The 20421-nt window shown below is 50.6% G+C and overlaps 1 protein-coding gene across 6 annotated transcripts in view; it reads right to left on the reverse strand.

Moving 5' to 3' along the window:
• The window catches only part of TCF20 (transcription factor 20), an 80678-nt gene extending 61770 nt beyond the window's left edge, over nucleotides 1-18908 (reverse strand). For 2 of the 6 annotated variants that reach the window (XM_074227072.1, XM_074227073.1), the window contains exon 1: nucleotides 16781-18251. In XM_074227072.1, coding sequence (XP_074083173.1) covers nucleotides 16781-16858 — 78 coding nt within the window. In that variant the 5' untranslated portion in view covers nucleotides 16859-18251. Of the gene's footprint in view, nucleotides 1-689; nucleotides 18252-18848 lie in introns of those variants that run through there. The other 4 variants (XM_074227075.1, XM_074227074.1, XM_074227077.1 and 1 more) reach the window with 3 other exon arrangements.
• Between the last annotated feature and the right edge of the window lie 1513 nt (nucleotides 18909-20421).

The following is a 20421-nucleotide window of genomic DNA, read 5'->3' on the forward strand; positions in this document are numbered from 1 at the left end:
CAAGCAGGCACTGGAAAGGCAGGTCCTGAAGTCCCCACATCAGTAGCCTTAGATCCCCATCCCCAACCCCAACCTCCCTCCCATCTCCCACGCCAGAACCACCCAGGCTGGGAGGGGCCCAGCTCCCTATGCCTCCCTCCTCATCTACACTGGAGCTGCCTTAATGGCATCGGAGACACATTTTCAGAGAGCAGGTCTCCAAAGTGCATGTCAGATGAAGTACGCTCATTTCCAGGCTCTTGATGTGCATATGCAATTCCTGGAAATACCTGCATGTGGGCAGAGCCTAAGCAAAATGCAACCCTTTCCCCGGGGCCCATTATGATCTAAGCCTCAGAGAGGATGGCAGAGCTGATCCAAGGTGTCATACTGGCTTTGGAAGCTTGGCCTCAGAAGACTTCTGCTCCACGCCAGTTTTCCCCACACTTGCCACAGACTGCAGGAAGGAAAGGGAAGGTCTCTAGAGGTGGGGAGAAACAGAACAGATGCCCTTCTTGCCAGGATACGGAGTAGAGACTCTTGCCAGAAACGATGTGAAATAATGATGAAAATGGCCTAACTTCCAAAGGTCAGGGAAAGAATAGTCCACCCATCCAGGCCCATCTCCCACACCCCACTACTCCTGGGTCAGCCTCCTAGACTGGCTCCTTCAACAGCACAAACCTGCGACTCCCCCAACTCCCCCTGACCTTATCCAAGCTGACAAAGGTCCACTTCTAGTTGGAGAAATAAGAGAACACATGGATTCCCTGAAGGAAGACAAAGAGGCTGCTACCATGTAGTATAAAGGTAACCAATTCCAAATAGGAAGGGAGAATCTCCCCCAGAACTCCAGAAAGAGGGTTCTAAGACTTCAGTCCATTCTCAGAAAGGTCAGTTAAACTGTAACTTACTGGAGGGACCGTGCCTGAGGGAACTTCTTGACTGACCCTCAGCTTCTAAGAACTGCTTCAAGTTTTGCTGCCCAGGCCAACAGCCAACCCAAGAGCCACACCCTTGTCCTCGACTGTGTCCGGTGGGCCAGGACCACCTTGAGCAGAGCTTAGATCCAGAGTCCTGAGAAGCAGTTGGCAGATTCCAGTCACCCGGAAGCAAAGAAGGTCAATAAAACTGCCTTCCTCCTCCTCCTCCTCCTCCTCCTCCTCCCTCCATCCATAAACAGAAAGTACAAGGAATTGATTCAGTGGCTTCATTGTGATCTTGACACAACTGTCCTGAACTGTCCTCCAGGCCCCTGGGGGTCAGGGTAATTAGCAACAGGCCTGCAGGGTGCCCTGTGGGCACCACTGGGAGAGCACAGGGAAGCCCAGCCTGGTGCCTCAGGAAGTGGCTGCCCAGAGCCCATTGAGGGAGAGCCCCCCCAGTTCTATGGAGATCAGCCCTGTGAACAGCCTGAACATCCTCCATCTCTATCGTGTTCAAAGTGCTCGACCAAGTCCACAAGGAAGGCGCCATGAAGAGGTTTTCCTCAAAGCCCCAACAGCCCAGATTACCGCAAGGAGAGAATTTATGAACTTGGAAAGTACAACGAGGGCTTTGGATCAACCTATTGGTTTCTTTTGCAATGGTAGGCATTTAAAAGCATGGTGCTGAGAAAAGGGGGTCCAAGATACCCAGAAAGGGGAAGCAGCTCTGCTTTACAGGAAGGGAAAGCTCTGTTGTGAGTCTATGGCATACATTCCACATTCCCAGGGCCCTCCTCTTCCTCCTGCTGTGGCCTTCATCACTGAGGGGCTGATGACTCTGGGAGCTTTCCAAGGGGACTTCCCATCTGCCACCCTCCCCGGGCTGCCAGACACTTCCCCTCTAATGATCATCATGACCACAATAAGGCATCTCAAGGGACATGCCCTTCGAGGACAACCTGATTTCCAAGGTCCCTCTTTCAGGCAACATTCTCAACAGCTGGGAGAAGTCTGTGATAGTCTAACATTCCCTTCAGACTCACGAGGACCACAGCACATCAAGCCTAGAAGCTGGGCCTGGCTAGAGGTCAGACAGAGGCCAGCCGGTCCTCTTGGAGCTGGCTCCAGACCAACACCTTCGTTGCAAGGCCCTCACTGCTGACCTGTGCTGCCGCCTCTGCAATGGAAACCTTCCCTTCCATGTTCTCAACAAAAACTTCCACTTGAGCAAAGCCTCCAACTCCTTCCTAAGAGGCTGTGGGAAGCTGGGAGGAACTGCGGCAACCCCCCCCCCACACACACACACCGGGCACTGTTCGGAGGACCCTGCACTCACCGGGTATCTAGAGCCCTTCATTTCCAAGTCTCAGTAGCCTTAGACTTTGATGATTTGCCATCAAAGAGTTCCCTTGCTTTTGGACCATTTCTACCAGACTGGGACTGCGATTGGCCCAAGGCTCATCGGCGTGGTGCCATTGGCGGCCCTGCTTCCTGCCAGGGGAGCTCTCTGTGGGTCTGGGGCAGGCATCTGTTTCTCGCCTCAGAAGCAGCACTGTCTCCATGCCATACGCCAACAGCGAACGACTCGAAATCATCTTGTTTAACCCAAACAAGCCCCTATTTTAAGTGTTCTTAAACCTGAGTGAAAGGCGAGCTTCCCAAGTAAATTTGGAGGGAAACACAGCAGAGAGGGAGAGTCCTCCTTGTGCTTGGGAAGCTGGCCACTCCTGACCACTGTGGTGTTGGGGCTGAGTTCTCACCTCCAGCCTCACTCTCTTCACCTGGGTCCAGACTATCCGACTCACCTCCAACCTCTCCAGGCACCACCCTTCTTGTCCCATGTCTCCCCTGCCCTGAACTGTGGGCTGTCTCCTCATTGCTCACCAAATCAAAGTTCAACTCTTTATCCTGGCTGATAGAGAGTTTACAAGTCTTAGGAACCAGAGAGAAGCAGCCTGCCCAAGGTCATGAGCAGAGGGGAGTTTCAAGTCCAACAAATCTAGTGTGCCTGGATGCCAGGCATCAGTCCTGGGTTTGGCGTACTGCCCTCAAGGGGCTTACAGAATTCTCCTATCCCTGGCCACGCTTTCCCCATGGGGGAGCTGATGCTAAGCCATCTGCCGCTGTGCGGACCCTTTCTCCTTCTACTAAAGCCTCTCTTGCAGCTGGCTCCCACGAGGCCCACCAGGCCCCAGAGGATGCTTCAGCTCATCAACAGCCTCTTCTCTTCCCCACCTCTCAGTTTCCAGGCCCCCTGAAGGCAGACCCTGCAGAAGGGGGAACCTCATCTGCTTTCTGACCACTGATCCTGGCCTCCCCCCCACCCCTAGCAGCTTCTCCCAAGGCTCACTTGAAGGGAAGGACTAAATACTGAAGCCCGAAAAGCTCCGTCCAGGTCCTACTGACAGGTTCTCCTAGACCCAAGTTCAAATGTGACCTCAGACACTTACAGAGGTGTCACTCCTAGACAGTTCTCTCCTAGAATGAAATGAAGACAAACAAATGATGCTGCAGAAGGAACAAGGTATCTGAAATCCAAGGCCAGAGGTATCATCTAGATCCTGCTGTGGGTGACCCCGAAGAGGGAGCAAGTCACTTTAATCAACCGAAGCCTCAGTTTCCTCCCTAGGACAACAAACTCAGAAATCCCGCTTGGCCCCACTTCAGACTTCTTGGTTGCTTATGGAGTTTCCTTTCCTGAAGTCCTGATGATGGCCGGGACCCTCCCTCCCAAACTCGCTGGTAAACTACTCTGCATTTATGTGACACAACCTAGACTGATGCTGTAAAATGACTATTTCTCCTCTCCCACATTAGTGTCAACTCCCCAAGCGCAGGAACTGCCTTCCCAGTCTTGGTGCTAGCACGGTGTCTGCACTCCATGGATGTTCAGCAGACGCAAGGTGACTGACTCAAACTCTCTCTCCTCAGGGCAGCCCAGACATCCAAGCCCTTCCATGTGGGCTCCCATTGCTGCGGCTGTTTCTGATTACAGTCCTCTTTAAAGGGAGGAACAGTGAGGAATCCTGTAGCAGCCTCCCTGCCAACCCTGAGACATATTTAAACCATTCCCCATGACTGTGAGCACCTCCTGGAAAGAGAGTTTCATACTGGACAAAAATCCTTTCCACAAAGCACAAGAAGCACATTTCTTCTTTTGGGAGGAAAAACTGTTGGTCATTAATTTTCTAACATGAATCCAGAGATAATCTAAGACAAAGTATGATGAGCTGGGGGCCTCTGCCCTCTCCATCAGGGTGGTGTCTCTGTGGGTGCCTGGGTTTTACTGTGTGGTCTCAGATAGCCACAACGGAGGCCTCGGACTTCCACTCAAAATGGAAGATGACAGGTGGCCCGGACCAGAGACAGTCAAGCACTAGGGAGAGGCCACAATGGGCCAGCAGACTGAATCAGAGGAAGTCCTCTTCTCTACAAACTTCTGCCTTCAAATCCATAAATAATGACAAAGGCAGATCCCCTGGAGATTTGCACAATTCTTGGCGTGGTCTCACTGGAGCCTTCTAACAACAATGGCAGGTAGCTGCCATCATTCTTCCCATTTTACAAATGGGGAAACCCAGGTTTCGAGCAGTAAAGAGGAACTCCCCATGGCTACACCCTGTTCCCAGAAGCCTAGAAAGTCTTCAGCATTAATGGTGATGGACCTGAAGGTAGTCACCTGCCCCCTCTACTAAGTCTATCATTAGGAAACCACACACCACACAAACCCGGCCCCAGCCTCTCCTGTGCCAGCTGCCTGGGAGCCAACCAGAGTGAGGGACAGAGGCTAAAAGGAGAACCCGAACCCCAAAGGCCTGGGGAGACCCTATGTCCAACTTCTTCAGTCAGCCTTTCCCTCAGAGTTCTCCAGATACTTCTCACAAAGCCTAGGAATGGATCTGGAGGGAAGAGACATCCATCAGGATGGCAGCTCGGAGCCTCTCCTGGCTCCCAGGCCCTTCAAACTAAACTGAGGGGTTAAAGCTTAGCCAGGCATCCGACGCCACCACAGCCTCCACACCAGCCTCATGCCACCAACTCCAGTCCACAAGGCAATCTGTGCGTGAACAGGAAACTGCAGCTGCCTCAGAGCCAGACGCACTGCTTGCCTGGTGAGAAACCAGTTTCTGACCTTCTGCGGGCTGCTGAAAGGTTGTCTGTCCTAGGGAGTGCCCCTCCTAGCTGGTCTGCAAGTGGCACCAGACACTGCACCTGCTGTCCGAGGACCAGGAAGCAGGCATCTTTTAAGTGCCTATGATAAGGGTTAGCTCATTGGCTTAGAGTCAGGAAGACCGGAGTTCAAATGTGACCTTAGACACTTACAGAGATGTCACTCTGGGAAAGGCCCATAACTGTTTGCCTCACTTTTTCTTATCTGTAAAATGGGCTAGAGAAGGAATGGTAAACCATCCCAGTGTCTTTAAACCCCAAAAGAGGTCAGAGAGTTGGACACAACTGAAATGACTGAACAAGAACCTTCTGCATGCCAGGCAAGAACCAGGGGCACAGTCAAAAATGAAGCATACCTTGCCCTCAAGGGGCTTCAGTGGAGACATGTGTAAAACACATTCAAGTAGCAGGACAGAGTTTGGACCTGTGACTTCAATGACTGAAGGAACTCCTCTGGCCAGGGCAGGTAGGCGTTCTTCTCTTCTACTCAAATCGGGCAATGTTTATGTAGCCACCTCAGGCACTGTGAGCTTCAAATACTGAGCAGACTCATTCCATCATTATGTGCCAGGGGTATAACTTGAAGCTGGGTCTGTCTGGCTTCAACTCACAGCTCTGTCCATATGGCTTTTCCCAGTCAGACACACAACACCGCAACGCTTCTGGAAGCCTTCCAATTTGAGTGTTCCTGTCTCATGAGATTTGTGCCACAGAGCACCCACCCAACATGCTAAAAGCCTCCTCCATCCTTCCTAATGCTTCTAGGAAACTGGTTGAGCCTTGGGGGTTCACCTCTTCCTTCTTATCCCTGTTAGGTGATCAGACCATTTTCTTTTCCTACCACTGGATTATCTTCAAAGTTCTTCATGGGTCATGAGATACTGTTGCCTTCTCATACTTATCCTGAATCTTTCCATTATCCTCTAGGAATAATCATTTCTGAGACTTCATATTCTGTGGTGTTCTATCTCTGTAGTCATATAACTCCAATAGAAATACTGATATTTAAAAAAATAAGTCTTGGCTTCTTAGAGAAGTTTGGGTCATCAAAATAGGAAAAACCTGACCATTAAAATGAAATGATGGCACACTCTTGCCCACATCCCTAGGGCAGCCTTGATAAAGCTCCTTAACCTAAGTCAGACCCTGCAGTGGATAACATCTGGACCCTCAAGTCATGGACTCAAAGATGTGGTGCCAAGGAGATCCTACCATGTTAGTTTACTATGGAAAAACACCTGAGATGGCAAAATGCCATCATAACCCTTTAGAACTAACTCCCTAACCATGCATCGGAATCCTTTAAGCTTCCTTGTAAGAGAGAACAGAAATAAGTTGGGTTATAAACTCTAGGCTAGGTGTTCCCCACTCTGATGGTGGTCATGCAGGGTCAAGTCTAAGTGGAAGACAGATTCCTAGTGAGCCAACAGGTCCGCCAGATGGCATCAAGCCACAGATCATTTGCAGAATCTTCTGGAAGAGACCTGTGATCCACTCAAAAAGATCTGATGGGATCATTCACAAAGAAAAAGATCTAATGAATTAATCTGATCTGTTGCTCAGAATCCAAGGGGAAAAAAAGGGTGGGTGAGTTGGATTATCTCCAAGCCTCCTGCATATACTACACACATACAAGAAATTCAAGGTAATAGGAGCCTTGAGAATCAAAGATGACCATAGAGGAAAGGTGGCATCTGAGCAGAGCTACCAAGAAAAAGAGGGACTTTCTCCAAGGCAGAGAGAAGGGCGGAGGGCCTCTGAGGCAGAAAGGAAAGACTGAATGGAAGACAGAAGTGGGTGATCAAGAAGTACATGTGAGCATGAGCAAGGAGGACATTTTCATCATGGCAAAGTGCACAAAGGGTAGTAATGTGGCCAACTAAGCTCGAGACAGCTGATAAGAAGTTCTAAATGTCAAACAAGGGTTTCCTATTGATCTTGAAGGCTACTAAGCAGAACGAGTGCCCCAGTCTTCTGTCTGAGGTCACTGGATGGAAGATGAATTGGAGTGAAGAAACACAGAGATGGATCAGGAGGCTTGGAACAAGGGAACACATCATGGGGGAGCAAGGAAGACTGCCCAATTTGGAATCCAAGGACCTGAGGTTCCAATCCCAAGTCTGATAACCCCTGGGCACCCAAGATAAATCTCTTCCCTTCTCTGAGTCCCAGTTTTTTCACCTGTTAAAAAAAAAGGGCTTAGCCTATATCATTAAAGTGACTTCTGGCTTTTACTACTCTCTCTCTGCAATGGCCCTCCTAGGCCAGAGCCACACATTATGTAGAAGAGGAAGCTGGGAGGCAGGAAGGCCAAGGTGGCTCTTACAGGGAGAAGGCATCCGGCTGGAATGGGACCCAAGATCCCACTTGAATCCTAACTACTGTGAGGATCCCCCGGATTCCATTCTCTGCATATGAATGCTGCCCTCATCAGGTTCCTGCCCTGTTTGAGAACCGATGTGAATTCACAATTGCCTGGTGATTTCTGACTAGCATCCTAGGTGGCAAGGGTACCACAACTATCATTTCTTCATCTGCAGAAAGGAAGAGAGGGCCCACACTAGGGAAATGATTCTAGGGTCAGTTCTTCTCAAGCATCTCATCTTTGCTTCAATAGTCTTCTTATTAAATAATAAGGTAATGGAGAAAATGTCAGCCAGATAAGGGAAAACAGCCTTCCTCTTCCCTCACCCAGGGTTACAGACTATCAAAGTTCCCCAAAAAGAGTCACCATTACTGACCATGGGAAAGATGCAATCAGAAAGAAAACCAACTGAGATTTTTGCCTTCCATCCAGAAAATTAGTCACAAGAACCCAAACGGTAAGAGTCAATGTTGGATGGAGAAAAGGGGCACACGAAGCACTATTAGAGGTTTTCAAATGATCTAGCATTCAGAAAAAGTGCTATGAATTATGCTGAAAAAGGAGCTCCAACGTCCACATCCTTTGAGCCAGAAATCCCACTGCTAGGCACATAACCACAAAGTCAACGATAGAAAGGCCCCACACACTCCGAAGTATTTCAAGCATGACTTTTTGGCAATAGGAAAAAAAATGGAAACAAAGATTCCAGTTGATTAAGGAACGGCTCATGTAATTGTGAACATGATGGGATCCTGGTGCTCCAGAGGCAGGAGAATGTTTGCCAATGGACGCAGAGGGAAGCAAGCAGAACTGGAAAACGAGGAACATCCAACAGTGACTGCTGATCTTCATGGACTAACTATGCTGCTGCAGAGGGCCCAGAAGGCCACAAGAAGACACCCCAAGCCATTCCCTGGAGGCAGCAGGCACACACCTGCTCAGAGCACTGTTCTCTGGGGAGTTTGTTTGGACCATCCATCCCCCTATCTGTTTTTCTTTGTTCTAAGTCAAAGCTGTTCAAAATGCAACCCAATGCATTGGCCAATGTGGCCAGCAGGGCAATTTTATGCAGCCTGCCTGTGGGTTTACTAAGTGCCTTAATAAACGAAGCCGAGCTACCACAGATCTCTCACTAAAATGGCAAATCAAAATATATTATCGATTGTTTTATTGTTTCAATTAAAAATGTTTAAAGGGCGGCTAGGTGGCGTAGTGGATAAAGTACCGGCCTTGGAGTCAGGAGTACCTGTGTTCAAATCTGGTCTCAGACACTTAATAATTACCTAGCTGTGTGGCCTTGGGCAAGCCACTTAACCCCATTTGCCTTGCAAAAAAAAAAACCTTAAAAAAAAAAGAATAAAAATGTTTAAAAGATTGGGTTGCTTTAAGTGATGATGGGCAGGAGGGAAGAGGGATGTTCTTGGAAATGAAGGTGATTAAAAAAAGCAAAAAAATTTTTTTAAAGGGGGGGGCAGCTAGGTGGCGCAGTGAATTGAGCACTGGCCCTGGAGTAGGGAGTTCAAATCTGCCCTCAGACACTTAATAATTACCTAGCTGTGTGGCCTTGGACAAGCCACTTAACCCCGTTGCCTTGCAAAAAACTAAAAATAAAAAAATAAAAAAGGAAGGAGGAAGGGGAAATCTTCTGATTGTGATGGGCAAAATCTCTTCCCATCAGGATCTTTTTTCCTTTTCTGTTCCTCTCCTGATGCCTTCCCTCTCTTCTACAAAACCACACTCCAAGTTGGAAATCTACTGATTCCTCACTTTGATTTGGGTAGACAGAGAAGCCACTCAATATATAGGTGCTTGCCTAAAGCAGACCAATTTCATTGGTGGCTGTATTACAATAAACAGTATTATTATAATATAACATGGCTTTGGATCATCCCAACCAAAAGGCTGGGACCAAAAAATCCGCAAAACTTTTATTCTTAAAATAAAAAGATAACAGAGTGATTATTTTTGTTTATCAGGAGGGAAAGAAAAACAAAAAGTTATACCTTCTGGTTCAATAGAGGAAAACTACTAGAACACCGTGTCCTACAGAGACACCTTGGAGATCTCCCTGATCATCATCAGTGGTCTGAATGTCTGCTCCATCTCTCTCACAGAGTGGACCCAACCACCAGCACCAACGCTAATGAGTTCAACCTAATTCATAGCCAAAGAGCAGGGTTCTTCCTTCAGAATCAGACCCTAACCCCTCTGGCTCACACTTTAGGTAATGGAAGGAAGACAAGGTATAGGTATTTCAGAGGAACACAATCTGCATTTGATTAAATTATTTAGGTGGAGGGAGGCAGAGAAAGGGAGGAACAGATTTTTCTGACTGATTGTTTCAGCTCTCCACATCTTCAGAAGCAACACTGGTAGAATGGAAAGAGGGCAATTCTGAAGTATGAAAAATCTCCATTTATGAGAGTCAGCTCTGGCATGGCCTTAGACACACTGCCTCTGAACCTCTGTTTCTTCATCTGTAAAATGAGAATCATCACACCTGCACAATCTGGGGGCTACTCTGTGTGAGTCACTGGTATGGTGTGGGCCTACTTACTGCATCCCCACCCATCCAGATGACAGGTTATGTGCACATCACCATGACAAACAGCACAGGAACATTTTCAACAGAATTAAGCAAATTTGTACCTCATCAATCTCAAAGAATTCAAGTCGAGATCAAATCACAAAAAAAATTTTAAGAGGATCAGATCAGGCATCTCTCTTCCCTATAATTAGGGGGATAAATCCTAAGCACACAAAGGACAAAAATAGCATTTTTTTTTCAATTTATGAAATTTAAAAGTTTTTGTATAAACAAAAGCAATCCAATGAGGCAGGACAAGGGAAATTTGATAGAACAAAGCTTTGCATCCAATATCTCTAAGTGTCCTATATCCAAGATACAAAGAGAAATACAAATATTTCAGTCAGGAAGCATTTATTAAGCACCATATATTAAGCATGCAACCTCAGAGCTCACAATCACAATGGACAAAGCCATTCCCTAAGAGGAAAGTGGAATGGCTAGGACACCAGTGGTCAAAATATTCTCCATTTTGGAACTCATGCCCATGGCTGGGCACGTAACCCGTGGAGATCCAAGGGAGAAAGAAAGGTCCACACACACACATCCAAATGATTATAACAATACTTTCTGTGGCAGCAAAGAAATGGAAATATAGGATCACTGGATTTTCACTCTCTGAAGAATAGCTAAACAAAAGTAGTTCCTGAATATAAGGAACTATTACTTCAAAACACAATATCCTGAGTATCACCTTTTTCTCTTCTTTGTAGGGTGGAAGGGATGCCTAGAGCTGTGAAAGAAGGCCGACTGATGGTTGGTTTTGCCAATCTTTAGGGGGGAGGGTAGGTTTTTAACAAGCCCAAAGATCCCAGCTTAGGGGTCTCAACAAAAACTACTGGAAAAACTGAATACAGTCTGACAGAAATTAGGTTTGGACTAATACCTCATATCACATACCAAGAGATGTTCCACAAGGACACTTGCCAAGAAATTTTCTTTTAGTTTTTGGGTAGGCAAAAGTCTAGGTCAAAAAAGGACCAGAAAGGATCAGAAAATAAAATGGAAAATTTAGATTACATAAAGAAGCCAATTTAAACATATAAGAGCCATTCCACAATTACTAAATAGTCAAAGGATAAAGAGAGTTGGTTTTTCAAAGGAAGAAATCCAAACTATCCAGTTATGTGAAATAATGCCCCTGAACTCTAACTGAAAGAAATACAAATGAAAGAAACCTACATTTCTACCCCATACCCAACTGGCAAAGATGAATGGATAGATGGGCAGATGAATACATAGCAGAAGGAAGGAAAACATTTGACAGGTTAAAGCATTGTTGGTGGAGCTTGAATTAGTTCAGCTTGTCTGGAAGCCAAACTGTGCAAACCCTCTGACCCAATGATACCACAATTAGACCCATACCCTTAAGAGATTATCAAAGCAAGAAAAGGATCCATATGTACTAATATAGTTATTGCAGCTCTTTCTGTAGTGTCAAAGAACTAGAAACCAAGGGAATCTGAACTGATGAGCACCAAACAGGAAAAGATTGAATAAATCATGGCACATTAATCTAATGGAATAGGTGGCACCAGAATTTATTTATTTTTTTGGGGGGTGGGGGGGGTTTGCAAGGCAGTGGAGTTAAGTGACTTGCCCAAGGTCACACAGCTAAGCAATTATTAAGTGTCTGAGCTCAAATTTGAACTAAGGTCTTCCCAACTCCAGGGCCAGCATTCTATCTACTGCACCACCTAACTGCAGAATTTATGAAAAGGAAGGTTTTTGAGAAACCTGGAAAATCTGTATGAATTGATGTAGAGTCAAGTGAGAAAAAGCAGCTCTGGCACACTGTAAAGACAACTAAAAGACTGAAGATCTCTGATAACACCACTATCACTGCATTTCCGGAGAGGTGGTGGATTCAAGAAGCATGAGAAGACGTGACTCATGTGGCCATTTACTTTACTTAACCATGCAGATTTGCTATAAAGGTTTTCTTCCCCCCCCCCAAGGGGAGATGGGGGAGGAAAGAGAAATACTCATTAATAGAAAAAAACTTTCAAAAAGTCAGTGCAGGATTTAGAGTAAGGAATCACCTCTTAGCTTTTCCACTGGCTTGTCACCTTGGACAAGTTACTTCATGACTATGGCTTTGCATAGTTTCATCTTGAGAATGAAAGATCTGAACTAGACACCTTTGGGAGGTCCTTCCGTTTCTAATCTAGAAAAACACTGAAGATTTCTATGAAATGATGGCAAGCAAAGGCAGCAAAAGCAGGAAGACAATCCACACAAGGATTTGAGTCCTACAGATGACAAAAAGAAAGCCCAAAGCAATGCTACACAATGACAATGACTAAGCTCAGCCTTGGAAAAGAGGTAAGAGAAATCCTCTTTCCATCCCTTCCTCAGTCCCTTTCTCACCCAGCACCAAAGGCGACAGGTGAGGGTATGCCCAGCTCTGGATATTCCCCATCTTTTTCCAGGTTTTTAGAACCTGTTACAAATCCCCACTTATAGAGCAGGGTGGAGAGGGAGGAGAGCTCTATCTGGAAATGAATTTGACATAAGAACAAAAGGCAGAATTTAGAATAGTGCAACATTTTTAAAAAGATATTTTTAAAGAAGAAATTCAAAAGAAATTTGGGAAAAAAGGAAACCATCCAAATAAGCACTTATTAGTTTCTACTATGGGCAAGGCATTCTGTTCCACCTAGGGAAAGAAGATGATTAAAAACAAACAAACAAGAGGAGAAGCTGCTCTCCAGAGGGAGGGCTGGGAAAAGTGATCTTGAGATTGAGCAAAGCGAGGTGTGTCAGCGATGGAAGCCTAAGAGAAATATTTCTGCCATCTCCCCTGCTTCATGAAAGATCTATGATTTTTCTGGTATGGGGGACGCTGCCTGAGCCCCTGGGAGGTTATTGATTTGCTCAGTAACACTCAAGCCTGGATCAGAAGCAGGTCTTGAACTCAACCTAGCTGACTCAGAGGGCAATTTCTCTCAGAAATAGGGACATTTTCTCCCAATCATTTCAAAGATGAAAGACTACTAGAGCCACATGTCTCACCATGTCACATATCACAGTCCAGTTTCAAGCGAACCCATCGGCTTCACCTCTAGAGCAAACCTAGGTCTGACTCCCAAAGGTACTCAGCTCAATATCTACTTGTTCGTCCTTGCACGAGTTAGGTTTCTTCCATAAAGGTACAGCAAAAATTCTACCAGTTCAATCAAATGCTTCAAATTGTCCCTTTGTTTTGGTGCTTAAAGCTAATTTTAATTTTTAAATTTAGGAACTCTAGAAAGTGAGCGTTGCTATGAGAACTTTCTCTCGCCCACACTGCACATACTGTATATCCTGAAGGGCTTTAAACAGCCTCACTCGTAATCAAAAATACTACCTACTCTATGGGCAAAATGGCCAAGTCAAACGTTGCCATGAGAACCTTCTCTTCTACAGCTCCCATTTTAAATGTACAACTTGCATATATTCTTCTCCCAAATGTTAAAAAAACAAACAAACAAACAACACCCCTCCAACATTTTGGGAGAAGATGAAATCTATTAATGCCAGCCTGTTCTCAGAAACGCCAAGCACATGCAAAGCCTGCAGTTCACTAGTGACACATGGGCTCAGAGGCTGACCCTTAACGCTGGTTAAAATGCAGCGGCCGACAGCAGTCTCCCCAGGGCCCCTGGAGGCCGAGTACTCAGAGAAGCCGGGGATCAGCCCCTGTCTGTGTCCTCCCCTAGGGCCTAGGCCGGGACTTAGCACACAGGACTGAGATCCAGAGCAGCAAGGTCCCTTCTCTACCCACAGAGACGTGACTTGTAGAAGGCAGAAGAATTAGAAACTCAAAGCCAGGGTGCTTTCCTGGGCCACTAGTAGGCAGCAGTGGTGACTTTGGACTCAAGAAGCTGAGTTCAAGTCTTCTTTCAGACATGGCCAGTCCCTTATCCTCCGTGGCTGCCTCGGTCTCCTCATTTGTAAAATGAGGGTGATATCCTCCTGGGTTCTCATGAGGATCCAGTGAGAGACTGGTCCTGGGTCCTACTGCTGGGCTACAGGCAGGTCCTGATCTTCCGTTCTCTGCCCTGCATACCATTATCTCTGAAGCCAACGTAGGGCTCGGAGGGCCAGGCAAAAAGGATTGAGGTTCAGAACTGTAGCTTTTTAAGTGAATCCCCATAGATGGATGGTCATCACCCTTGGGTAGGATCAGAGCAACAAGAAGCCTAAAACCAGTGAAATGAGATGGACTGCTAACCCTCTGGGCCAAAAGAAGAACAAGAAATCTTCTGTCAGTTTGAGATCGAGCCGCAGATGGCTCTTGAAAGAAAGGAAAGAGAATCTGAGAGGTCACAATTAAAGTGTGCTGACCAACCTGCCAGCTCAGGAGCCTCTGGGCCGGCCCTGGCCTGGGGTCCGGGGCACAGTAGTTTGGACAAGATCAGCTCTGAAGCTCCTTCTAACTCGACTGTATGTAACTGAATCCACCAGAAGCTGTGGACAGCCACCCGGGGATCTGAATGGCAGGAAGAGAGGCCAGGGCTGGAGAAGATGAGAAAGACTGTCCAGGCCAAAGGTTCTGGACCTTGTTTGTAGCCCACTCTCTTCCCTTTTGGGCAGTCAGTCTGGCAAAACCATGCATGGACTCCTGAGGAATGGTTGACACGGGATTACAAAGGAAATAACAGTGTAAATGTTTTCTTAGACAGGACCCCCCTCAAATCTATTCAGGGCCATGTTAAGAATGCCAGATTGATCCAATTCCCTCACTTTTAGGAGACAACCTGCTTAAACGATGTGGCCTGGTAGAGCCGAGACCAGAACCCAAGTCCCTCTGGGACCCAAGTCCTTATGTCTCTCAAAGACTAAGACTGTTCCCCCACCTCCACCCTCAGACATCCTGCAGGCAGCAAAACCTTTTTCCTCTAAAGAGCAGGCAAAAGATGATGAAAGTTAGAAAAAAAGTATTCAAATTGGATGTTACAATTATTTAAAACCAAGATCTAACTGGAATGTAAGCTAAAGATGCTTTATTAAGAGTTTTATCAGTCAAAGAGGGTCACCTTCCTGTATAGGGCCCAATTCACCTCCCAATGGCAAGCCCTGCCTTCTGATGGACCACTCTTTCATTTTCAAATCTCTCCATTTAATAAGCTCACAAGATGAACATTTCCTCACAAATTTAGGGCTCAAAACTTCAGCCCTTAAGAAGTACTCAAAGCACCTTAAAAATAACCTAATAATCATCAGTAAGAAAAAGCTGTCCTGGCCAGCAGGTAGATGTGGGATCCTCAACCCACTGTGGGTGGCAGCCTTAAGTGGGTCACCAAAAGCTACCCAGGCTCCAAATAAACCACCTTCACTCCCAGAGGCCTCCAGGTCAGAAAAAAGGGACCAAGACAGGAAACGTTTCACTGGAGATTTCTTGGCTTCTGGGGCAGCAGTGATTCTGAAAGAAAAGGAAACTGTCCAAGCTCCCAGAATGGTAGAGCTGAAATAGACTCTGGAGATGGCCCGGCCCAAGCCCTTGCTGTAGAGATGAGGGAGCAAAAGGAGGTGAAGAGACTCGTCCCCACAAGACAGCCCCCTCCCTATCCATGTGGCACCCTTCCCACAGATACAAATGAACTTACACTAATTACCTCAGAAGAATTTTAAAAACACGCACAATTTCTGGAAACCCTGCAGTCTTTTACACCCAGCCATCAAAGTGTTGGCCCAATTGTAACTATCTCTCTCAAACTGCCAAGAGCCAAGCACAGGCGGCTTCAGCATGCAGAAAGAACCCAGAAAACACCATGGACACCCCCCTTCAGAATCCCACTGTGAAGTCAAGAAAAGCAACTGCAAAGTAGGTTGAGGGGTCCTTCCGAGGAAAGCCTCTGCGCTCACCCAAGGAATAGGATGAGCCGCAAGTCTGGCCAAACAGTTTGGGAGCCCAGCAGCTGGGAGATCCCCCCAAGTTCAGGAAGCAGGGGCTACTGGTAGTTATCATTATTCAGTCCAAACTGCCAATGCAACCAGCCTTTGGTAAAGGCCTGCTCTGAAAGACTAAGACTTCCCCCACTCCCTGTGCCCCCATCTCCAACCTCAGACATTCTGCAGGCAGCAAAACCTTTCTCCTCAGGGGTGGCTAGGTGGTGCAGTGGATAAAGCACCGGCCTTGGAGTCAGGAGTACCTGGGTTCAAATCCTGCCTCAGACAATAATTACCTAGCTGTGTGGCCTTGGGCAAGCCACTTAACCCCATTTGCCTTGCAAAAACCTAAAAAACCCCCAAAAAACCTTTCTCCTCTAAAGAACAGGCAAAAGGCTCTAGTTCTAGCATTGGTGGGGGCAAGGTCTCCTCCTGAAGGGCTCCCAGAGAGGGAGAAGAGGCAGTCCATGGGATATATGGACCTCCAGAGGAGCTGCAGCCATAGACTGCTGGAGGATGGGCTAAAGAGGTCAGAACACTACTTAGAGGGCCTAGTTTTTCCCCTCAACTGGGAGCTCCTGGAGGGCAGGGACTGGCACCCAGCAGGCACTCCATCAATGTTTACAGCCAGGGTGCCTGAGCTTCCCTGTCCCAGATGGATGGCCATTCTTTTCTCTCGTCTCTTCGCTGACTTCCTGGGAGCAGCCTCTCTAAGGAACAATTCCATCTTCCCCCTGGATCTCTTTGGCTTGTTTCAGCTGGAAGATGCTTCTCTGGTGCCTGTCCCATCCCTCACAGCCAATCCCTTGCCAGGGCCTCTCCAGCCCACTTCCTCCCCCCCGGGAACAGCCCCATTCTCTCTACCCCCAACCTAGACACCTGACTAGGTCTCTGCCCCCAGGTCTGGGGTTGCGCTTCCTCAAGCTGTGGCCCAATGGGTTTTCCCGCTCTGACCATGGCTCTCTCTCGGTCGAAAGGCAACAGTGGCTCCCCAGTACCTTAAGGATAAAGGGCAAACACATGGGTCATTTATAATCCCTCACAGTCTGATTTCAAACCATCATTCCAAGCAGACAGTAGCCAAACTAGTCTCCTTGCTACTGGGATCCCCTAAATTCAAACCCCAGCTTTCCCCATTCCTAGAATGCTATCTCTCTGCACTCAAATCTCTTCCAGCGTCATTTCCTAGAAGAGACTTTTCTTGGACTGCTCCTCCTCCCATGACTTTGTACATGTTCTGCCCTTGGAAGGAGCAGAAACTCCCTGAAGGCAGGAAGTCTGATCAGAAAGAGATGGATGGAGGGCCCCTCCCAGAAATACAGGCACTCAGAGGATAGGGAGCTGCTTTGGTGTCCAATGCTCACTTAAAAGAGGACCTTGGTGGGGGCATTCCCTTTTCCAAATGGGGGATCACAGAGCTTGGAGGTGCCCGCCTTGAGGCCTCAGTCTCCTGTGTGTCCCCCCCATACTACTAAGGTCAGACAAACCCTAGAACTGGTCACAGATTTCAATCCCAAACAATGGACGCAGCCAGTTTCAGTATTGGAGATCTGTCCAGAGCCGTGCCCGTCTGTCGGCCGGTCTGACCCGTTCTATTTTTAAATAGAGACGATCCTCGTGTCACGGCATTCATCTGAGGCTGGAGTACCCCTATGCTCCCCCTACCCTCAAAGCAAAGCCTCGGCAGCTCACGAGAACAAAACCATACAACTAATTGGTTTCCTTCAGGTAGCTCCCAGAGTGTGCCTCGGCCCCCAGGAAAGGGATAAAGGAGGTGCACCGAGCACTGAAGCGGCCCTGAGGGAGTCATCCCACCAACTCCTCACTCCACCAGAGAGGCTGGAGGAGGTCCCTGAGTGTCTGGAAAAGCAGCTAGCTCCCTCCCAGAAGGGGCAGGCCCGTTGCATCACACTGCAGACAATGCCCACATTTTTATTCTCATTTCTAAGAACATCAAGGGAGGGCCAGGCTGCAAAAGGAAAGCTTAACTTTGCAAACTGAAACCCTGAAACTCCTCCAGGACAGAGAGCGGCCTCCACACCTCCGCCGGCTCCCACCCGATCCCCCCAAAGTCCTACGAGAACCACCTAGGAGAAAGCCAAGGCTCTTGCCGTCGGCCCGGGCTGCCGGGCTCAACCTTCCGGCCTTTTCTGAAAGTTGCAAGCAGAAGCCCAGGATTCGGGCACTCCATCACCCCCGTCCCTGGGGCCGGCCATGGGGCTCCCTGCCCAGGCTGGCTCCTGTTGAGGCGGTCACGGGCACAGCCCGACCCAGCGGGGAGAGTCCGGCACTGGACGAGGGGCAGAGCCGCGCTGTCCAGGCCCGGGGCCTGCCTCGGTGTCCCGGGCAGTCTCCGGGGTGACAGGATGGCACCTCGGCCCCGGGCAGGGCTGAAAGAGGAGGATGCCCAGCTCGGCTCCGCCGGCGGGCCGGCGCCCCCCAGCACGGGCAGGCGGCCCGGGGTCTGGGGGGTCCTGGCCCCGCGCGCCCCGGGGCCCCCCGAGGCAGAGGGGGCGCAGCTCCGGCTCCCGCCGCCCCGCAGCCCCCCCCGGCCCTGGCCCCGTGACCTTGGCAAAGTCACGCCAAGGCCCGGCCTGGGCTCTCCGTGCGGGGGGCGCCCCGGGCCTGGGGGCCCCCTCCCACAGGTGGTCTCCCGCCGCCCCGCGCCCCGGGGGGCCCGGCGCTCCGCAGACGTGACCTTGAGGCGCCCCGGCCCCCCCCCGCGGCCACGTGCTCCGCGGGCGCCCACGGCCCCCGGGGGAGGGGCCCCAGGAAGTGGGCCCGCGCCGAGGCCCGGCCCGCCCGCGCCGCCCGCTCCACATGCGGCCGCGGGGCGGGGCCGGGCGGGGCGGGGCGGGGCCGGGTTACCTGGGCGCCGGCGCGGGCCCGCGGCCCCGCCGCCCCTCCCCCCGCGCGCGCTCCCCGCCCCCTCCCCTCCCCCACTTACGCGCTCCCCCCGCGGGCGGGCCGCGGGCCTCGGGCCGGGGCCGCCGCCGGGCGCGGGCTGGTCCCGGGCCGGGGCTCAGCGCGGGGCGCCCCGGCCGCGGGGGCAGGGGCAGGGGCCGCCGCGCTCCTGGGCCCCGGCGCGGCTCCGCTCGGGGCTGCTTCTCTCCATTCTCCCAAACACACAGGAAATAACAGAGGGGCACGTGACGCCGCCCCGCCAATCAGGGGCCGCCCGGGCAGCGGCGCGCGGGCGCGCGGGAGGCGGGAGGGGGCGCGGGCGGGGGGAGGGGAGGGAGGGGCGGGGGCGGCCCCCGGGGCGGGGGCGCCCGCGGAGGGGAGGGGGCGGCCCCGGGCCGCGCGGCCGGCAGCCCCCCCCCCGCGCCTTCCTGAAACTTCCCCTGGCAGAGGTGGGGCCGGGCGGCCCGGCGCCCCCCGGCCCGGCCCGGCGCCCCCCGGCCGCTGCCCGCGCGGCGGGGCCCGGGGGTGCGGGCCCGAGGCGCACGGCACGGTCTCCCCCAAGCACATGGCCCTGCGCGGGTCGCGGCCCCGACGGGCCCCGGGGCCCCCCGGCGGGAAGGCCGCTCGGGCCGGCCGCGACCCGAGGAGCTTTGGGGAAGGAGAGCGTGGAAGGCGCGTCGGGTGGAAACCTGAACGTCGTGGGGGGCCGCGGGGGAGGGGGCGGCCGCTGCCCTTGGTTCCTGGGGCCCGGACCCCCTCCCTTGTCCGGCCCCGCAGCCCGAGGAGGCCGTGGAGGCAGGACTGGGGGGCCCAACCGAGGCGGCCCCCGCGATGGCCCGGCCAGCGCATCCCCGGCTCCAAAGCATTGGCAGATTCCCAAGCGTCCGAGGCCGCCGGCCGCCGCAGGAACACTGGGCCTCATCACTTCCTCTCCGGGCCTCGGCTTCCCCACCTGGCCCGGTGATGGTGATGGTCGTCCTTCATTACTGAAGAGGACCGTGCCGCCCCAGTGTGATGACTGGCATAATTACGTACAGGCCCTGCCTCCACGAGATTCTGAAAAATAGAGGCTGCTTTAAGAGAAGGGAGTGGTGTGCCCATAGCCCTGGCAGCCAGGAAGTTTCCTGGAACCAGAATTTGAACCTTCATTGTGGCAGGGTAAAGGACTTTCAGGTTGGAGGAGGAGTTTTTGCCCAGCTCATGGGCATACGAGTAAATATGAAGTCCCTGAGGGCAAGGACCAGTTCACCCAACGACTTGATGATGCTCAGAAGAGTCAGCGACCCACCAACGCTAAACCCACAGTGCCAGGCCACCAGGTCCTGGCCAATTCCAAGAAGATCCCCTGGGGCCCCTCCCCACCCGGCGGTGCTCCCAGACTGCCATCCACCTGGGGTACCCAGGAATGCTGCGTGTGTCTCCTTGTCATTGGAGGGCACCCCATGATGGGCAGCTCTAGTCTTCCCACAAGCCCACCACCAAGGGTTCAACCTGAAGGGGCACCCAGGCATCCTCAACCTTTTCATAAAGAATGAATGCAGGGCTTTTCTCCAATGTTCAAGAGCAGTGGTTAGATGGCACCTCGGAGAGAGCACTGACCTCAGACTCTCACCACC

The sequence above is a fragment of the Macrotis lagotis genome, chromosome 2, assembly GCF_037893015.1.
Source record: "Macrotis lagotis isolate mMagLag1 chromosome 2, bilby.v1.9.chrom.fasta, whole genome shotgun sequence".
Classification (NCBI taxonomy): domain Eukaryota; kingdom Metazoa; phylum Chordata; class Mammalia; order Peramelemorphia; family Peramelidae; genus Macrotis; species Macrotis lagotis.